At 46.5% G+C, this 21,911-nt stretch overlaps 1 protein-coding gene across 2 annotated transcripts in view; it reads left to right on the top strand.

The window, feature by feature from the left end:
- The window catches only part of thsd7ba (thrombospondin, type I, domain containing 7Ba), a 1,603,431-nt gene that overhangs the window by 540,353 nt on the left and 1,041,167 nt on the right, over window positions 1-21,911 (top strand). For both annotated transcript variants that reach the window (XM_072472193.1, XM_072472199.1), the window contains exon 4: window positions 3,663-3,911. In XM_072472193.1, the coding sequence (XP_072328294.1) occupies window positions 3,663-3,911 (249 nt within the window). The remainder of the gene's footprint in view (window positions 1-3,662; window positions 3,912-21,911) is intronic.

Raw genomic sequence — 21,911 nt, 5'->3', positions numbered from 1 at the left:
TCCCTCAACAACCTTTTCCCTGGGGTGGCCAAATACTGCCGGACCACTGCCAAAATGGCCTCCACCAATCCCTGTCTTTCCATCCTCTCCACCTTCTCCCTATGTGCCTTCATCGAGATTCACTCCGCTCCCCCCTCCAAACTACTGCCTTCAATGCTTCGCAAAACATTGAGGGAGAGGCCTCCTTGTTCTTATGAAGTCTACATACATGTCTATAGCTGCCTCAATCCTCTCACATGCCCCCTTATCCAACAACACTGCCACATCTAACCTCCACAGCGGTCGCTGAGTGCACACTTCCATGAAGTGTGTCGTGTGGTCTGATAGGACAATCAGCAAGTATTCCGATCCTATCACCCCAGAAAGTAGTGCCTTATCCATAATTTAAAAAGTCGATACAGGAGTACACTCCAGTGTACATACAAAAGACACCTCCTTCGCCCTCAGGTGCACAAACCTCCATGGATCCACACTCACCCCCCCCAACCCCCACATCCGCTCCATTAATCCAAACAACCCCTTCACCACCCCCAACACTTTCAGGGATTTGAAGCATGGCCAGTCCAGCCTAGGTTCAAACACCCCCCCCCCCCCCACCCCAGTAATCACCCGATGTGCATCTAAATCCAGAACCCTCGCCAACACTCTTGGCCTTGTTATAAATCCCACATCACCCCAGTTTGGAGCGCAGGCATTCACTAACACCACAGAAGCCTCCTCCAACCTTCCACTCCCCATCACGTATCTTCGTCCTGGCTCCCCCACTTTGCTTACACCTCGAAAACGCCTCTTTTTAACAAACACCGCAGCCTCCCTCATCTTCGTATCCAACCCCAAATGGAACACTTGTCCTACCCACCCTTTCCTCAACCTCATTTGGTCCCCAACCCTCAGTCGAGTCTCCTGCAGAAAAATCTTGTCTGCCTTCAAACGTTTTAAATGGGTGAACACCTGAGATCTTTTCAGTGGCCCATTCAGTCCCCACATATTCTATCAGACCAGTCTGGTCGTTGGGCTTGAAATCCCTCTTCCACTCTGGTCAGCCATTCCCTACTCCTAATGGGCTCCTCCAGGTCCCTACCTCATCCACTTCCTGGACCCACCCAAGATGGCCCCTGCCATCCCCCTCCATCCAATGACTCCATAAAGGAACCTTTGTCATTAGCAACCCACCCCTCTCCCGCTCTCTCTTCTACAATCCCAAACAAAGAAAACCCCACCACCCCTGGATCACTATCCCCACCCACTTGAAAAACATAGAAAACAACCCACCCTCTCCCACCGAAATAACCAGCCGCCGCTCTCCCACTCACTCCACTCTCATTAACCAGTGTGTCTGCCAGCAGGGTGATCCCCACCCAAGGCTGAACATTTAATTACAAAAAGACCCTTATACTACTCCCGGCCCAACCCTCCTTTAATCGTGTACCCCAAGCTCTCTCATCCCCACATTACCTCTCACCCCCACATGCTCCCCACAATACCCAACAAATGTTTTAATGCAGCCAATGCCTGTACCCCACACGCGGGGTGGCAGGTATCACAAATCTATAAAACTATATATTTAGGGAACAAAGTGCATTGACAACAGCAGCAAACAAAAAAATAAACAAGCACTCACACCCCTGAGCACAATACCTTAACTCAGACATGCAGGTGAACCCACCCAGAATCCTCAAATGTTCTCCAGTCCATGATCCCTTATAAAGTCACTTGTCTCCTCTAGCGTATGAAATAGTGTTCTCTTCCCCCATACGTGAGCCATAAGCTAGCCAGGTACATCATGCCAAATTGTACCTTGCTCCAGAAAAGGCCTTGGCCTTGTTGAACTCAGCCCTTCTTTTAGCCAGATCCACTCCCAAGTCCTGGTCGATTCAGACAGTATGGCCTTCCCAGTAACATTCATTGGTTTTCTTTGTCTACCTCAGGATCTTTTCCTTGTCCAAGTATCAATGGAGCTGTACCGTTGGTGGCTCCCCAGCTCTCGGCTTCTTCCTCAATGACCGATGGGCCCGGTCCACTTCAAGTCAAAGACCTCCCCCCAAGCCCCGACCCAACTGTTCGAACATGTTGGCTACATATTCCATGGTTCATGTCCCCTCAATGCCTTCGGGCAGCCTCACAATCCCCAAATTCTGCTGCCTGGAGCGGTTCTCCAGATCACTCAAACCTGTTGGACAAGCACTGGAGTTGATATTCCTCCAGTGCTACTTTCTCGATCCCCATACCTGCCTCAGTCACAGTCATATCCTCCTTCCCCTGACCACAGATTAAATATGATTTACCTAACCTAAGGGGTGTGACTTCCTCTTGGAACAAAGAACAAAATGCCCCCCTTCCCAATGCATCACAATGTCTGAAACCTGGACTCCAGCTCATCAAATCTGAATTGAAGTTCCTCGAGTTGTAGACATTTACTGTGTGGCTGCCGTGAATCACATCGGTCTCCATCAGCTCCCATATGCTATAGCTGAAACTCATCACCTGCCCTGCCACCTCTACTGTACTTTGGTTAGTTAATTAGCCTTTCAAGTTTAGAAAAACATTCACCAATAATTAGCAATTATATTTAGTAGTTAAACTATTTGAACTAGAAATAGCATGTCACCCTGGCAATGGGAATGGGGTATCATTCTTTTTCTTGCCTTGTTTTCCCCCACCAGCGTCACACTAAAATCCCGAATGTAGTGGTCTATTGCTTTTATTGGTACAATAATTAATTGCCACAATGATTAGGTTATTAATGAAATAATACTACTGTATTTCTGCAATTTCTAAATTATGTTAATAAAAGGACAGGAGACAATGATTGTGGCGTTATCGTACGTAACAAGTCAACTGTTTTGGTAAAATCTATGTAATGGCTGGTATAGTTACTGAGTGCAGCCAGCATTAGTTTTACAATGAGATCCTAGAGATTCTTTTTCATGTATTTGCCGATCATCATGTTCAATATTTGCCCATTCCTGTCATGATATGCACTCATGCACATAATGAGATACAGACAGGCAGTGACAGACACCCAGTACAGCCAATCAACACACAGGACAGAACATAACCAATCACCAGGCAAAACACTAGAAGTTGGCCTCCCACTATAAAACACACGAGGCATCAACACTCTGCCTCTTTCCACTGGTGACAACTGTAGTGACAGTCATGATGTATATATCAGTTAGCACCTTCTACACGTGTCTCAGAGCTAGTCTGGTCTAGTTAGTTATAGTAAGCACACTTAGATTAGTAGAGTGTCAAACCCACAGCGAACTGTGTGCACTGCTTAACAAGTTCAATAAGGCGTATTGAACTACATCAAAGTTTGGAGTCTACTTTCAAGTACAACTGCATCCAGTTGCAGTCCGTGTTATCCCAGGGTGAATAACACGACAATTCCCACTTCAGGAACGTTTTATTGAAAAAATATCAGCCTGGAAATCATGTGTCAATCGCAGTATCTGACACAAAGTGGGATGCTAAAGTGGAAATGCTGTAATAGTCAAGACCGTTAAATCCTCCACAACAGATTGTACAATTACCTGATATATATACACAATAATAAGTAACTTTTCATTTTTTATTAAGGATTGTTGTCTCATGAATATATTGGAAGTCGTTTAGATTTTTTAATACTGATGTACTTTCTCATTGTTTCTTGTCTTTAGCCTTTGTATTCATGGTGACACCCCTGCGATCTTCCAATCATGCGTCATGCCTACTGACTGTGAATTTTCTGAATGGTCTGGATGGAGTTCATGCACTAAAACCTGTCAATCGTCTGACTATTCTCCGGGATACAGAAGCAAGATTCGATTTATAAAGCATGTAGCTATAGGAGGTGGCAAAGATTGTCCCAATCTCAAGGAAAAAGAAACTTGTAATATTGGAGGGGAAGGATTACCATCTTGTCCGAGGTATGTCTGGCCTGTATCTTAATTGTTTTAAAAAATTATATTAAAGTTTTTTTAAAAATACTATTTATAGTTCGTACTTACACATAATTCTGTTTGCTGATCATTTTTTAGTACTTGTACATTTTCAAAAGAAAGTTTTGCAAGGCTGTAACACAACTTGAACTTTGACAATGATTATAATATTGCAAAATATCTCAAGATCTTAGGCAGAATGGAGCTATCTTGGCAGGTGTTAAAAGATTTCAGGAGGTAATTAGAAGGTGTGGTGGTAGAGAACAGTGTTTGAAGGTGTTGAGAAATATTGCAAGTTGGTGAGCTTTAGAGCAATGACCATTGAAGACTTTGCACCAATAGTTGGGCGAAGGGAAGTGGAAACATTCATTAAGCATTGGTTGGAAGAATATGAGCTGGTATATCAAGCTGAAGGATGATCGAGAGCCAGAAAGATTTGAGGGGACTTGTTGATGATGATGAATATGTCAAAATCAAAGCAATTGAGGTCAAAAGCTGGTCGAGGAAACGGATGCTTGGTGGGTTGGCTATGGATTTTGATACTTTGGGCAAGCTAGAGAATGCATAAAGAACTTGAGATGAAGAAAGTAGTGTATTGGAGAAATTGAAGATCATGTAACATTGATGAGATTTTCAATAGCATGGGGCTGGAAGCAGATGTTAAGGAAGTGAACATAGATTGTTTTGGGTGATGGGTAATTTACGGCATTTGAAGCATAGCTCAGGGTTAAACAGGCCAATAAGACTGCACTGTTTTACTGAGCCTAAACCAATATATTTGATCAAAAAGAGCTGTGAAAGAATGTGTTCGTATGAATACTAAGCTGAAGTAAACTTACACCTGATCAATTTTAGCATGACTTTAATTAGCTTCATCATTGCAATGATCTTTTCTGCTCTAGTTAATATTTTTTTTATTCGCAGAGTTGAGGTTCATGCTTAAATCCAATTTGGAAGCAGGAACAAAATCATCATAAACTAATGAGCAAAACAGCTAGAGTCGTGGGAAGGAAGGTTTTGTGAGGGCCACGAAGAATCCAGCATGAGTTTTAAGGATACAAAGAAATAACGTTTATTTACAATAACATATATATACACAACAGCAGCAGCAGCAGCAACTTGGCTTGCTGCTCACTCCTTCCTGCTGGTTCCAAACTGGCCAACTTTATTTATACAGGGAGTCTGCTAATGATTTCTCCGCCCCCCTCATTGGGGAAGCTCATACTCCCACAGGATTGTGGAATTGTCATTAGTCCCCAGCCAATGGTAGCAGGCAGGTTATAACAGAAGGATAATATGGCTTGTGGTGTTTAAGAATGCTTGGAAGTGCTACTTCCAAGAATTGTGTTTTCTTTTTCGTTGTTATGACAGAGTATTAATATTTCATGTAAAATGTCCAAATTTGAATTTCAGTTTTTTTTTCGATTGAACATCAAAGTTGATGATCCTACTGGACGGGATTAGCTGGTTCATAGCTCTGAAATTGTGTGTGTGTGTCAGTATTTGGCTCCCTTTTTAAATTTGTGAATGCCCACAGCTTTCAGGTGAATTGTTGGTTGTCTGGAGTGAAGCATTGAAGTTGAAGAGTTTTGTTCATCAGCTGCGATGGTTTCTGTAGTTGAATATTTGGGAGTTTGTCTTGGGGGTTGTAGTGATCTGTACATCTGTACATACACCATCTTAGAAAGTCAGCAGGTTTTGAATAGAAAGGTTTTCTATTCCTCACTAATCTTGCAGTTACAGTGCTTGCAGATTACTTGGACTCTTTGGCCAGAACTTCTGAGCACCTTTTTGGCTTCCTTAATCAAGTACCTTTTCTGATGTTGTTTCTCAAAGTTCTTCCTAGGAGTTCTGCACACTGCCTCTCAAGATAGTTTATTCCAGCCTCCTTTAGAGAGTTCAAAAAACACAAACTTGGCTGTGTGTTCATTTTCAAGGAATAATTGTTTCACCAGGCAAAAACGTTAATTATGTTGACGTTCTGTGAAGTCCCTTCCTGCCTCCTCTTCCTTGAGAAGTAAAAGGGGGCGCGATTCTCCGACCCCCCATCGGGTCGGAGAATCGCCGGGGGCCGGGGAGCCTGACGTGTCCCGAATTCTCCACCACCAGAGATTCAGCGGGGGGCGGGAATCGCACCGCGCTGGTCGGCAGGGGCGGGAATCGCGCCGCGCCAGTCGACGGGCCCACCCCCGGCGATTCTCCGGCCCATGATGGGCCAAAGTCCCGCCGCTGTCAACCCTCTCCCTCCGGCATGGATTGAATCACCTTTTGAACGGCGGGACAAGGCGGAGCGGGCGGGCTCCGGGGTCCTGGGGGTGCCCCCACGGTGGCCTGGCCCGCGATCGGGGCCCACCGATCTGCAGGCGGGCCTGTGCCGTGATGGCACTCTTTCTCTTCCGCCTTCGCCATGGTCTTCACTATGGCGGAGGCGGAAGAGACCCCCTCCCCTGCGCATGCGCGGGGATGACGTCAGCAGCTGCTGATGCTCCTGCGCATGTGTCGCCCAGCGAAGACCTTTCGGCACCGGCTGGCGTGGTGCCAAAGGCCTTTACCACCAGCCGGCGGAGCGGAAACCACTCCGGCGCAGGCCTAGCCCCTCAAGGTGAGGGCTTGGCCCCTAAAGGGGCAGAAGGGGGTGGCCCGATGCCGGAGTGGTTCCTGCCACTCATTATGCCGGAACCCCCGCCCCGCCGGGTAGGGGAAAATCCCGCCCAGGGATTTTTACACCTCAAAATTTCATTAGAAATCATGAAAGAGACTTTGCATTGTAAATTTTTTAAATTTTTAAAAATTCTCACATTTTCTCCCACATTTACATCCATCAACAATAAACAATAATCAGCAAGATATGTCAGTCCCCATAATAACAACAATCCCATCTACCCACCGACCCCCAAACCTCAACCCGCATGTTTACATAAACAAATGACAAAAAGGCATCAGGGATTACCCGTAGTCACCCTTAATCTTACACAGCTCGCCCCCACCCACCCCCGGTCTCCAGCTCCTCCCGTCCACTGCCTCTTGTAAAACTCCTCCTCCCAACCTCGGTTCCTTCCCCCCAATTTTCCACCCCGGCTAGACCACTCGGACCCTGTTCTGCCAGGCTCCGATGGCCGCAGCCCCTCCCCCACCTCACTCCCGTTCACTGGCCGGCTTAAACCCGCCAGCGTGGAGGCCCCCGCCCGGGTCCTTTCCCACTTGCCCGGCCTTAGGAAAGCCCAAAGATCCCCTTTTAGCACACAAACCCCGCATATCTACCTACACCCCAAAGAGCCCTCATTTCGAGTGAAAGTCCCGTCCCTTCCCTTGCCCAAATATATACCACATTGGCTCCTTTAGTCTCTACACACACGCGCAGTGATACAAAAAAGAGGTTATATGAGGTTACATCGGCACATGGCCATTCCTCAATTTGTCAGTTCTGCCACAGTCCTTCTGCTTTCACCAACTCCTCCGCTGCTTCCGCCGTTCCAAAATAAAAGTCCCTGAGCTTGTAAGTCACCCTCAGCTTCGCTGGATATACAATGCCGCACCGCACCTTGCTAATGTACAGTACCCTCTTCACCTGGTTGAAGGCAGCCCGCCTCCTTGCCAGCTCCACCGTAAAGTCCTGGTATACACGTATACCAGCTCCAGCCCACTGCACCACCCGCTTCTGCTTGGCCCAGCTCAGGACCTTCTCCTTCACACTGTACCTATGGAAGCACAGAGTCACTGCCCTTGGCGGCTCACTCGCCTTTGGTACAGGCCTCCACGACCAATGAGCCCGATCCAGTTCATATCGGGAGGGATCCTCCCCCTCCCCCAATAGTTTTGCCAGCATCGCGGCAAAATACTCAGTTGGCTTCGGTCCTTCAACTCCTTCGGGCAGCCCCACAATCCTCAAATTCTGTCGCCTGGATCTGTTTTTCAGGTCTTCCATTTTTCCTCGCAGATCCTTGTTAGTATCCATCACCTTCCGCATCTCTTTCCCATTCGAGGCAAGTTGATCACCGTGCTGCAATAACGTCTCCTCCACTTCCTTCAGCACCTCCCCTTGCTCTCGCACCTCCACCACTGTGCTCGCCACCGCCGTCATCACCGGGGAAACTGCCTCCTCCACCAGCGCACTCAAAACCTCCCTCATCTCCTTCCTCACCGTCTCCATGCATTTCGCAATCTGCGCCAACTGGTGTTCAAATTCCCCAGCCATCACCTTAGTTATTTCTTCAGCTGTAAGCAGTGCGGCCTTCCCTGGTGCTCCAGCCTCCATTTTCCTTGGTGACCCCGCGGTGACCTTTCCACTCCCCGACGGACCTTCAGCTGTTTTTTTTCCGGCCGTTTTCTTGCTCACCCTCGACATTTTTCTTTGTTCTTTTTTTCCTCCTGTGTCTTCACTGTGCCTCCTCCGTGCCTTCTCCCTGCTTCTGCCGCCTCCGTGGACCCTGGGACGGGGCTTAAAGCCCCAAAAATGCCATTGCCGAACGGGAGCCCTCCATTGTGCGGCCGCCTCCCGCCCGCCGTCACCGGAAGTCCCTTTGCATTTTAATTACTCTTCATAGTCAGCTCTCAAGATATGAGTCTGTTCAATGTATGAACAAATACAGATATGAGTCTTGTTCAATGAATTAACAAATGCAGGTGCCATGTGTTTGTCCATATCTCCATTTTGTGAAAGGTTTTTAAACTCAATGTAAAGGTTTGCAATCAGAAATGTACCATTAAAATACCTTTATACTATCTTTATGCAAAAATTGCATGTTTGTAACACTTACGAAAACTGATAGGCTACTACCCCTGCTTCACAGAAGTGCATCTTCAGTCAGAATCCCATAAAGCAGGCATTGAAAGCAACTTGGGAGAGAATTATCGTAATTGCATCCCAGGTTGGCCTACCTTTACAAGCTGGGTGCTAGTGCTGAGGAACTATATGGGGAATATTTACTTGGGAAAGTGTGATGGCCTTCAATTCATTAGTTATAGTAAGCTTTCAAACCAATGTCAACTATCCCAACCTCACTATTCAGATGTGACGCTCTGCTTATTCCAGTAGCGTATGGCTTTCCATAGAACTTAAAGTGCAACTGAACTAATTCACTGTCAAGTCATTGCTCACTAAGTGCAATTTGTGAGAGGTGAATTAAGAAATGTAATGGATATGTCTAACTGTTGCTGCTTTCTACACTTTTCCATTTTCAAAGCATTAATATAAAGGATAGCTGCCTATGTTGGGATTTAGAATAGAATATGTTCTTATTTTCAATGTTACAGGGGTGGGCATGCTTCAGAATCGTTTGCTCATCACAACTTTGCTTCAGAAAGGTCCATAATTGAAAATTCACGGATGTTCAGCTTTTGCATTCTGTTAAAGTATTCTCGAGTTCAGATAACGTGGTTATGTGAGAAACACACAGCATAGATTTACACAGACATAATATATTATAGATCAGAGAAATATTGTACAATAATCTATAAAGAATATCGTAGATGGTTAGCAATGCTCAAAGCAGTCATTTAAACAAGTGCATTGACAATTAAACTTCAGCAATTCATGAATGTAAGCAGTACTGCTTGATTAAATTAGTGCTTTGTAATGCACTGGCAAACATTCATAGTTTTTTTTAGCGTAATGCGCAATATAAATAGCATCACTAATGGTTTCATTTTCTTCCTGTTGTGCTGAAACCCAGTCACTGAATGAAGCTGAGTTGAAAGATGACTATATTGCTTTTGGTATCGGATATTGGAATTTTTTGTTAGGTCAGGGAACTGGGGGATATGAAACCAAGGTAAGTAAATGGAGCTGAGATCCAGATTAGCCACAATCTAATTGAAAGGTGGAACAGGCTTACTCCCTCCTGTTACTGGGTTCCCATTAGGTATGCATTGTTCGTGATTAGTATGAGTGGTCAGAAAACTGAGAATAGCACGTCTAAATGTCCACTTTGTGCTGGAGATGGACAAGCCTGCAAATCGGCAGCACAGACTTCAAAATTATCTGCTAAATGTGAGATAGACCAAGGTTGGAATTCAAATCCAGGTCCTCTGAAGAGAAGCTTAAGGCTGTACCAAAGAAACCATTGGAATTTGTACAATAAGTAAGTTAATTTACAAACACCAAAAATTCTATCAGCTATGAGTTCTTAATAAAAGCAAGTCAGATGAATAGTCCGTATATACAGAGATGTTGTTTTGACGTATGAAGGTACGTTTTTTGTTCGGAATCTTTTGAGCTATACTCAATACACTCTGTACACTTAGCAAATAAGACCCATAATAAGAATAATAATCTTTATTGTCACAAGTAGGCATACATTAACACTGCAATGAAGTTACTGTGAAAGGGCAGCACGGTGGCGCAGTGGGTTAGCCCTGCTGCTTCACGGCGCCAAGGTCCCAGGTTCGATTCCGGCTCTGGGTCACTGTCCGTGTGGAGTTTGCACATTCTCCCTGTGTTTGCGTGGGTTTTGCCCCCACAATCCAAAGATGTGCAGGGTAGGTGGATTGGCCACGCTAAAGTGCCCCTGAATTGGAAAAAATTAATTTATTTTAAAGAACAAAGAACAAAGAAATGTACAGCACAGGAACAGGCCCTTCAGCCCTCCAAGCCCGTGTCGACCATGCTGCCCGACTAAACTACAGTCTTCTACACTTCCTGGGTCCGTATCCCTCTATTCCCATCCTATTCATGTATTTGTCAAGATGCCCCTTGAATGTCACTATCGTCCCTGCTTCCACCACCTCCTCCGGTAGCGAGTTCCAGGCACCCACTACCCTCTGTGTAAAAACATTGCCTCGTACATCTACTCTAAACCTTGCCCCCCCTCACCTTAAACCTATGCCCCCTAGTAATTCACCCCTCTACCCTGGGGAAAAGCCTCTGACTATCCACTCTGTCTATGCCCCTCATAATTTTGTAAACCTCTATCAGGTCGCCCCTCAACCTCTGTTGTTCCAGTGAGAACAAACCGAGTTTATTCAGCCACGCCTCATAGCTAATGCCCTCCATACCAGGCAACATTCTGGTAAATCTCTTCTGTACCCTCTCTAAAGCCTCCACATCCTTCTGGTAGTGTGGCGACCAGAATTGAACACTATACTCCAAGTGTGGCCTAACTAAGGTTCTATACAGCTGCAACATGACTTGCCAATTCTTATACTCACTGCCCCGGCCAATGAAGGCAAGCATGCCATATGCCTTTTTGACTACCTTCTCCATCTGTGTTGCCCCTTTCGGTGACCTGTGCACCTGTACTCCTAGATCTCTCTGACTTTCAATACTCTTGAGGGTTCTACCATTCACTGTATATTCCCTACCTGCATTAGATCTTCCAAAATGCATTACCTCACATTTGTCCGGATTAAACTCCATCTGCCATCTCTCCGCCCAAGTCTCCAAACAATCTAAATCCTGCTGTATCCTCTGACAGTCCTCATCGCAATCCGCAATTCCACTAACCTTTGTGTCGTCTGCAAACTTACTAATCAGACCAGTTACATTTTCCTCCAAATCATTTAAAAATACTACAAATAGCAACGGTCCCAGCACTGATCCCTGTGGAACACCACTGGTCACAGCCCTCCAATTAGAAAAGCACCCTTCCATTGCTACTCTCTGCCTTCTATGACCTAGCCAGTACTGTATCCACCTTGCCAGCTCACCCCTGATCCCGTGTGACTTCATCTTTTGTACTAGTCTACCATGAGGGACCTTGTCAAAGGCCTTACTGAAGTCCATATAGACAACGTCCACTGCCGTACCTGCATCAATCATCTTTGTGACCTCTTCGAAAAACTCTATCAAATTATTGAGACACGGCCTCCCCTTCACAAAACCATGCTGCCTCTCACTAATACGTCCATTTGCTTCCAAATGGGAGTAGATCCTGTCTCGAAGAATTCTCTCCAGAAATTCCCCTACCACTGAAGTAAGGCTCACCGGCCTGTAGTTCCCTGGATTATCCTTGCTACCCTTCTTAAACAGAGGAACAACATTGGCTATTCTCCAGTCCTCCGGGACATCACCTGAAGACAGTGAGGATCCAAAGATTTCTGTCAAGGCCTCAGCAATTTCCTCTCCAGCCTCCTTCAGTATTCTGGGGTAGATCCCATCAGGCCCTGGGGACTTATCTACCTTAATATTTTTTAAGACTCCCAACACCTCGTCTTTTTGGATCTCAATGTGACCCAGGCTATCTACACACCCTTCTCCAGACTCAACATCTACCAATTCCTTCTCTTTGGTGAATACTGAGGCAAAGTATTCATTTAGTACCTCGCCCATTTCCTCTGGCTCCACACATAGATTCCCTTGCCTATCCTTCAGTGGGCCAACCCTTTCCCTGCTTTTTATGTACGTGTAAAAAGCCTTGGGATATTCCTCCACCCTATTTGCCAATGACTTTTCGTGACCCCTTCCAGCCCTCCTGACTCCTTGCTTAAGTTCCTTCCGACTTTCCTTATATTCCACACAGGCTTCGTCTGTTCCCAGCCTTTTAGCCCTGACAAATGCCTCCTTTTTCTTTTTGACGAGGCCTACAATATCTCTCATTATCCAAGTTTCCCAAAAATTGCCGTATTGATCCTTCTTCCTCACAGGAACATGCCGGTCCTGAATTCCTTTCAACTGACACTTGAAAGCCTCCCACATGTCAGATGTTGATTTGCCCTCAAACATCCGGCCCCAATCTAGGTTCTTCAGTTCCCGACTAATATTGTTACAATTAGCCTTCCCTCAATTTAGCACATTCACCCTAGGACCACTCTTATCCTTGTCCACCAGCACTTTAAAACTTACTGAATTGTGGTCACTGTTCCCGAAATGCTCCCCTACTGAAACTTCTATCACCTGACCGGTCTCATTCCCCATTACCAGGTCCAGTACCGCCCCTTCCCTAGTTGGACTGTCTACATATTGTTTTAAGAAGCCCTCCTGAATGCTCCTTACAAACTCTGCCCCGTCTAAGCCCCTGGCACTAAGTGAGTCCCAGTTAATATTGGGGAAGTTGAAGTCTCCCATCACCACAACCCTGTTGTTTTTACTCTTTTCCAAAATCTGTCTACCTATCTGCTCCTCTATCTCCCGCTGGCTGTTGGGAGGCCTGTAGTAAACCCCCAACACTGTGACTGCACCCTTCTTATTCCTAATCTCTACCCATTTCGCCTCACTGCACTCTGAGGTGTCCTCCCGTAGTACAGCTGTGATATCCCCCCTAACCAGTAGCGCAACTCCGCCACTCCTTTTACATCCCCCTCTATCCCGCCTGAAACATCTAAATCCTGGAACGTTTAGCTGCCAATCCTGCCCTTCCCACAACCAGGAGGTCCAGATAACAGAAACCCTCCCTCCTACACCAGCTGTTTAGCCACGTGGTATAGCTGCTCTATCTTCCTATTTCTAGCCTCACTGGCACGTGGCACAGGGAGTAATCCCGAGATTACAACACTCGAGGTCCTGTCTTTTAACTTTCTGCCTAGCTCCCTGAACTCCTGCTGCAGGACCTCATGCCCCTTCCTGCCTATGTCATTAGTACCAATACGTACAACGACCTCTGTCTGTTTGCCCTCCCCTTCAGGATGCCCTCTACCCGTTCGGAGACATCCTGGACCCTGGCACCAGGGAGGCAACATACCATCCTGGAGTCTCTTTCACGTCCACAGAAGCGCCTATCTGTGCCCCTGACTATAGAGTCCCCTATTACTATTGCTCTTCTGCGCTTTGACCCTCCCTTCTGAACATCAGAGGTAGCCGTGGTGCCATTGCTCTGGCTGCTGCTGTTTTCCCCTGAAAGGCTATCCCCCCCGACAGTATCCAAAGGGGTATACCTGTTCGAGAGGGGGACAACCACAGGGGAAAAGAAGTTACTGTGAAAAACCCCTAGTCGCCACATTCCGCGCCTGTTCGGGTACACTGAGGGAGAATTCAGGATGTCTAAGTTACCTAACAGCACGTCCTTCGGGATTTGTGGGAGGAAACCGGAGCACCCGAAGGAAACCCACGCAGACACAGGGAGAACGTGCAGACCCCACAGACAGTGACCCAAGCCGGGAATCAAACCTAGAACACTGGAACTGTGAAGCAACAGTGCCACCCACTGTGCTACTGTGCCGCCCGCATTCATAGCAAATTATTGCCACATCGAATATTGCTTGAAGAAGACTGCAGAAATTGTATCAGCCCAGCAAAATTAACTATTTGGAAAATAATTTGGCTGAATCTACACTTCACACTTGCAGTGAGATGCTCCAATGCAGAAGTTAACAGCACATGAACTCTACCAGATAATAAATAGATCAATACATAGTAAAACTCCAGTGAAATGACTTCCTATTGAACAGAGACACCGCATAATAATCTTTATTATTGTCACAAATAGGCTTACATTAACACTGCAATGAAGTTACTGTGAAAATCCCCTAGTTGCCATACCCTGGCGCCTGTTCGGGTACACTGAGGGAGAATTCAGAAGGACCAATTCACCTAACAAGCACATCTTTCGGGATTTATGGGAGGAAACTGGAGCACCCCGAGGAAACCCACACAGACATGGGGAGAACGTGCAGACTCCGCACAGACAGTGACCCAAGCAGGAATCAATATGGGACCCTGGCTCTGTGAAGCAACAGTGTTAACCACCGTGGTACCGTGCATGAAAAGAGGTCTGTGATCGTTCATGGACAGAGCTATTATTCCATGTGTGGCTCCTTTCCCCTTTCCTTCATTTTCCTGTGACAGAACAAAGAAGCCTATAAGGTTCGGTGCGGCAAAACGAGAGCTAAAATATTTTAGTTGAATCCAGCAAGCAAATATTTTTATTCTCTTCTCAGGTCATTTTCAGAATGAAGTAGAAAATTCTACAAGGCAACTACCGAAGGGAACTGTAACACATGAAACATGATTCTCAAAGGGAAAAAGTTACATTGAGGACATGTTTTAACCAGCCTCAATGATATAAAATAAATGTGTGAACAACAAGGATAAGTAGGTTCCTCGGGATTCTGTGATGCTACTTCAACGTTGTGACGACATATGGGGCTGGTTTAGCACGGTGGGCTAAACAGCTGGCTTATAATACAGAACAAGGCCAGCAGCGTGGGTTAAATTCCCGTACCGGCCTCCCCGAACAGGCGCCAGAATGTGGCGACCAGGGGCTTTTCACAGTAACTTCATTGAAGCCTACTTGTGACAATAAACAATTATTATTATCAGTGAATGAATAATTGTCATTTCTAATGATTGGTCCCAGAAAAGTAGATGGAAATTAAATGGAGACAATAAAATGGAGGTATTGATATCTGGAAGTGGTTACCAGGCAGCCTATTCATTGAAGGATTCAGATGTTACACAAAAGCACCAGAAGGAAACTCAGACAATTTTTTGAATCCTGGGATGGAATTACTGCCAGGAAATCACATTTGTATCCAATTTTTTTCATAGTGTGCAGCTGGCAAGGGCAGGTTATGTTCATTTTTTTCCTCTTTGTCTGCTCATGCATGGACATAAACCACAAGGATCCTTCTTTTAATTGATTTGCAATGATTCCCATACTGCGTGATCAAGAACTGTAATAAAATCACTGGACATTTGTCATGATAATTTGCAATTTGTCCATGCCTGTCTAAAAATGTACCGACTATTCAGAGAATCATAGAATTTACAGTGCAGAAGGAGGCCATTCAGCTCATCGAGTCTGCACCAGTTCTTGGAAAGAGTACCCTACCCAAGCCCACACTTCCACCCTATCCCCATAACCCAGTAACCCCACCCAACCTTTTTGAACACTAAGGGCAATTTATCATGGCCAACCAACAAACCTGCACACCTTTGGACCATGGGAGGAAACCGGAGCACCCGGAGGAAACCCACGCACACACTGGGAGAATGTGCAGACTCCGCACAGACAGTGACCCAAGCCGGGATTCGAACCTGGGACCCTGGAGCTGTGAAGCAGCTGTGCTAACCACTGTGTTACCGTGCTGCCCGATTATGTGCAAAATAAGTAAGCTAGATAAATTAATCTAAAACTATAGAGAGTACTGAAGCACCTTTTTGATCAGAATCTTTTGAATGACAATGTTGAACTGCAAATTACATCTGCAATATTAATAACATAATTCGCACAATCTTCCAACAGCCTGTCTGAGGTGACAGCAACCAATGTCATGCACTTTGAATCAAAGTGGAGTCAATTACAAGCCTCAGCTTCAAATATATAAACAACCTGGAATCCTTTCACACCTTAACTTGAATTGCAATCTTGACTGCAGCAGTTTTACCTTGGTATCATACTATAACTTGTTAATGACAACTCAATTGGGAAAAGCTTGCAAACATGATAATTTGTCAGCAAACTTCATGTGGATTGTCATTTCCAGTTATCCAGCTCGTCAATCACAGGGACCAACAGTAATAAATGACTAACTTGCGCAGCAGTAATTCTGCATTATTCGCATACATATGTTAATACTACCAAGAACAAATCACAAAGTGGTTGAGGGTAAGTCAGATTGCAGTCATTTCTGTTGTATGGTTAACATAGATTCCTAAAAAATATAAAGTGATCAAACTAATCTTGCAGACTAATCTCGTTTTCCCCCCTCTGCTTTATTGTTCTGCTTTCTCTGGAAGTCAAGTGCTTCCAAGTCAGGAATAGTTTGAATTTAACTGCAAGATAGATTCCTTTACAATTTTTTCTTTACAAGATTTCTGGTGTGGCACACCATCGGGATTCTCTATTTCGCCGGCTGGTCGATGGGCTTCCCATTGTGGGGCAGGCCCACGCCATCAGGAAACACCTCCCCCGGGCTGCCGACAAAATGGAGAATCCCGAAGGCGGAGAATTCAGTCCCTCATGTTTAAATGACGACTGTACCCCTGTTAATTTGGACATATCTCAAGTTGCTGATATTGTACCAGTACCTTTGCTGACTTGGGACCTAGCCACCAACAGCTTTCGCTTGTGGATTTTTCCCACAATCAGTTAGTGGGAAAGTGTGCAACTGAATTTGAAATATGAATGGCACAATTTTGAAAAAGAGAGGAGAACTCTTCCCAGGGATATTATTGATCCCTCAATTCAAACCACGAGAATTAATGACCTGGCTATTAACACGTTGGGTGAAATTTTCCAGCCTTTCCCATCAGCGGGGCCGATGCTGAACCGCCCCCCCCCCCCCCCACCCCATCAATGGTGACCCCCCGCAGCAGGTTCCCTGGTGGCGGGTGGTGCGGGCCACGCAAAACACCATAGACATGGGCAGAACTGCAAGACCCTCCTACCGGCCAACAACGGCTTCCTCAGTGTGGGAAAGTGGGGGCAGACAATTCATCCATTCTTGATGTAGGATTCTGCTGTGCATGCATTTACTTCCATGTTTGCTGTAACAACTGTGACTATTCTTCAAACTTACTATAAAGCACTTTGCAATATCCAAAGATTATGAATGGGGAGGTGATGACATAGTGGTGTTGTCGCTGGACCGGTGATACAGAGACCCAGGGTAATACTCTGGGGACATGGGATCCTGCCACTGACAGGTGGTGGAAATTGAATCGAATAAATATCTGGAATTAAAAGTCGAATGAGGACCATGAAACCATTGTTGATTGTCATGAAAAAAAACAGCTAATGTCCTTTAGGGAAGGAAATCTGCAGACCTGGCCTACATATGACACAGTCACGTGGTTGACTCTTAAAAGCCCTCTGAAATGGCCCAGCAAGCCACTCAGTTATGTCAAAGTCAATAAAAAGATGAGGGACTTCAATGTCCATCATCAATAGTGGCTCGGTAGCACCAGTACTGACCAAGCTGGCTGAGTCTTAAAGGTTATAGCAGCTAGACTGTGTCGGTGACAGGTAGTGGGGGAACCAACAAGAGGGAAAAACATTATGAATGGGGAGGTGGTGGCATAGTGGTATTGTCACTGGACCGGTGATACAGAGACCTAGGGTAATACTCTGGCGACATGGGATCCTGCCATTGCTTAGCCCTTAGCCTCACTTGCCTGCTGCATGTGGACATATCCATGACAGGATTGATAGATGTGACCACCGCACAGTCCTTGTGGAGATGAAGTCCCGTCTTCACATTGAGGATATCCTCCATTGTGTTGTGTGAAATATCCCCTCCTCTACCATTACCACCAAGCCACAAGATCAACCCTGGTTCAATGAAGAGTGTGGGAGGCCATGTCAGGAACAGCACCAGGCAAATCTAAAAATGAGGAATCAACCTGCTAAGCTACAACACAGGACTACTTGCAATGCCAAACGACAGAAGTAAGAAGTGATAGACAGAGCGAAGCGATCCCATAACCACCAGATTAGATCTAAGCCCTGCTATATCCAGTTGTGAATGGTGGTGGACAATTGAACAACTCACTGGAGGATGAGGCTCCATAAATATCCCCACCCTCAATGATAAAGGAGCCCAGCAAATCTGTGCAAAAGTCAGGACTGGACCATTCGCAATAATCTTCATTCAGAAGTACCGATCGATGATCCAACTTGGCCACTTCCAGAGGTCCCCCAGCACCACAGATGTCAGTCTTCGGCCAATACGGCTCACTCCACATGATATCAAGAAACGACTGAAGGCACTGGATACTGCAAAGGTTGTGGACGCTGACAACATTCCGGCAATAGTACTGTCGCGCCCCGAGCCAAGCTGTTCCAGTACAACACTGCCATCTACCCGGCAATGTGGAAAATTGCCCAGGTATGTGGTGTAGACAAAAAGCAGGACAATCCAACCTAGCCAACTACCACCTGATCAGTCGACTCTCAATCATCAGTAAAGTAATGGAAAGGTTCATCAACAATGCTATCAAGCAGCACTCACTCAGCACCTGACCTCATTACAGCCTTGGTTTAAACATGGACAAAAGAGCTGAATTCCAGAGGTGAGAGTGACATCACGGCAACATTTGACTGAGTGTGGTATTGTTATAACCTGCCTGCTTACCACTGACTGGGGACTAATGGCAATCCCACAATCCTTTGGGAGTATGAGCTTCCCCAATGAGGGGGCGTAGAAATCATTACCAGATTCCCTGCATAAATAAAGCTGGCCAGTTTGAAACCGGCTAGAGGAGAGTGAGCAGCAAAGGAGTTGTTTCTGCTGTTGGATATACATATATATATATGTTATTGAAAATAAATGTTACTTATTTCTATCCTTCAACTCGTGCTGGATTCTTCGTGGCCCTCACAAAACTGGCGACGAGGGTTAAAGTGAATAGCTGTCTACACTGCTGAAGCCAACTCCCTGGATTTTTGTTGGATACAGGTTGGAAGTTATTTTCTATTACATAAGAACATAAGAACTAGGAGCAGGAGTAGGCCATCTGGCTCCTCGGGCCTGCTCCACCATTCAATGAGATCATGGCTGATCTTTTGTGGACTCAGCTCCACTTTCCGGCCCGAACACCATAACCCTTAATCCCTTTATTCTTCAAAAAACTATCTATCTTTATCTTAAAAACATTTAATGAAGGAGCCTCAACTGCTTCACTGGGCAAGGAATTCCATAGATTCACTACCCTTTGGGTGAAGAAGTTCCTCCGAAACTCAGTCCTAAATCTACTTCCCCTTATTTTGAGGTTATGCCCCCTAGTTCTGCTTTCACCCGCCAGTGGAAACAACCTGCCCGCATCTATCCTATCTATTCCCTTCATAATCTTATATGTTTCTATAAGATCCCCCCTCATCCTTCTAAATTCCAACGAGTACAGTCCCAGTCTACTCAACCTCTCCTCGTAATCCAACCCCTTCAGCTCTGGGATTAACCTAGTGAATCTCCTCTGCACACCCTCCAGTGCCAGTACGTCCCTTCTCAAGTAAGGAGACCAAAACTGAACACAATACTCCAGGTGTGGCCTCACTAACACCTTATACAATTGCAGCAGAACCTCCCTAGTCTTAAACTCCATCCCTCTAGCAATGAAGGACAAAATTCCATTTGCCTTCTTAATCACCTGTTGCACCTGTCTCTGTACCGTGCCACCATTACCCCATGCCTCTGTATGGACGTTTGGATGTTTTTGACGCTGCGCTGGAAAGCTGGAACCAGTACGCACAACGGATGCGTTACTATTTCCGGGCAAACAATATCACTGAAAACGAGCGCCAGGTGGTCATATTGCTCACCGCCTGCGGCCCACATACGTTTGGGGTGATTAGGAGCCTTACGTACCCAGCTGCGCCGGACAGCAAAACGTTTGATGAACTTGTGAACTTAGTGGGACAACATTTTAACCCAACCCAGTCCATGATAGTCCTGCGTTACCGGTTTAATACCGCTGAGAGGACCCCAGGAGAATCCCTTGCCGAGTTTCTATCCAGGCTACGCAGGATTGCGGAGTACTGTGACTATGGTGAGACCTTGTCAGAAATATTATGCGACCGTTTGGTTTGTGCTATTAACAATGCGGCCACCCAGAGAAAGTTGTTAACTGAGCCAACATTAACTTTTCAACAGGCCATTCAAATCGTATTGTCCAGAGAGAGTGCAGAACGGAGAGTGCAGGAGCTACAGGGAATGGAGGTGCATGCCTTGGGGCGCAACTCCTTCCGTCTCCCCGCACCCCTGCGGTACCTTGGGCGAGGCGACGTCCGGATCGACGCCAATGGCCTTTGGACATTCCTCCCTGAAGGGAGCCTTCTCCAGAACCAATGGATGAGGAGCCATGTCCGTGTCAGACGTGTGGGCGCCGACCCCGTCGCGGACGCCAGTCCTCGTTCCGACCAAAACTGGAGCCAGCCCAGGGGCTGTACCTTCCATTTGGATGAACCTGCGGCGACTGATCCCGAGGACGTGGAGACAAAGGACGACTGCCTGCAGCTGCATTGTGTGGCAGCTCCCTGTGTGGCCCCCATTAAGGCGACAGTACAGGTCAATGGTCACCCGCTTGAGATGGAGTTGGACACTGGCGCAACGATCTCCGTGATCGTCCAGAAGGCATTCCACCGCATCAAGCAGGGTATACAGACCCTTACATTAACCGACACACAGGCCAAGTTGGCCACCTTCATGGAGGAACCATTGGACATTGCAGGAACTACGATGACCCCTGTTGTTTATGGATGCCAGGAGGGGCGTTTCCCACTTATCGTGGTGCACGGCTACGGACCCAGCCTGTTGGGTCGGGACTGGTTGTGCTTGCAGGCGGACTCTCGCTCATGAAATTAGATATGAGTCACATCTACATACAGCTGGAGCTGGACCCTGCCTCCCGACCATATGTAGCGATTAATATTCACCGGGGCCTGTATGAATATACACGGTTGCCCTTTGGGGTATCCTCTGCCTGCGCTATTTTTCAATGCGTCATGGAGAGCATTTTGAGAGGGGAGTCGGAGCAGGAACATTTGGAACATTTGGAGGCTGTCAGATGCTTTTCGGAGGCTGGAGTCCGTTTACATCGCACAAAGTGCGTCTTTCAGGCGAAGGAAGTGGTCTACCTGGGTTATCGGGTGGACCACGAAGGTTTGCACCCTGTCGCAGAGAAGATGCGCACAATTCAACAGGCCCCCACCCCGACTGACACTTCGCATCTTCGTTCTTTTCTCAGCCTCGTAAACTATTACGGGAAGTTCCAATTTGGCAACTACGCTGGCCCCGTTGCACCTTCTGCTAAAGAAGAATCGCATCTGGGTTTGGGGTCAGCCACGAGAAACCGCTTTCCGGTGGGTAAAACAACAATTGTCGTCGTCTGGGTTACTAACCCACTATGATTCTGGAAAGCCTTTGCTCATCACATGTGATGCACCCCGTATGGCATTGGGGCCGTCCTGTCCCACAAGATGGAGAACGGGGCCGAGCGGCCGATAGCTTTCGCCTCCCGCACATTGACTGCAGCGGAAAAGAAGTATGCGCAGATCGAGAAGGAGGGCCTGGCAGTGGTCTTTGCGGTGAAACGCTTCCACCAGTACGTGTATGGCTGCCACTTCATTATCGTGACTGATCATCAGCCTCTGCCGGGACTTTTCCGCGAGGATAAGCCAA

Source organism: Scyliorhinus torazame, chromosome 2, assembly GCF_047496885.1.
Source record: "Scyliorhinus torazame isolate Kashiwa2021f chromosome 2, sScyTor2.1, whole genome shotgun sequence".
In the NCBI taxonomy this organism is placed as follows: domain Eukaryota; kingdom Metazoa; phylum Chordata; class Chondrichthyes; order Carcharhiniformes; family Scyliorhinidae; genus Scyliorhinus; species Scyliorhinus torazame.
The sequence above is the reverse complement of the archived record's forward strand: the minus strand, read 5'-3'. Positions and strand labels throughout refer to the sequence as shown.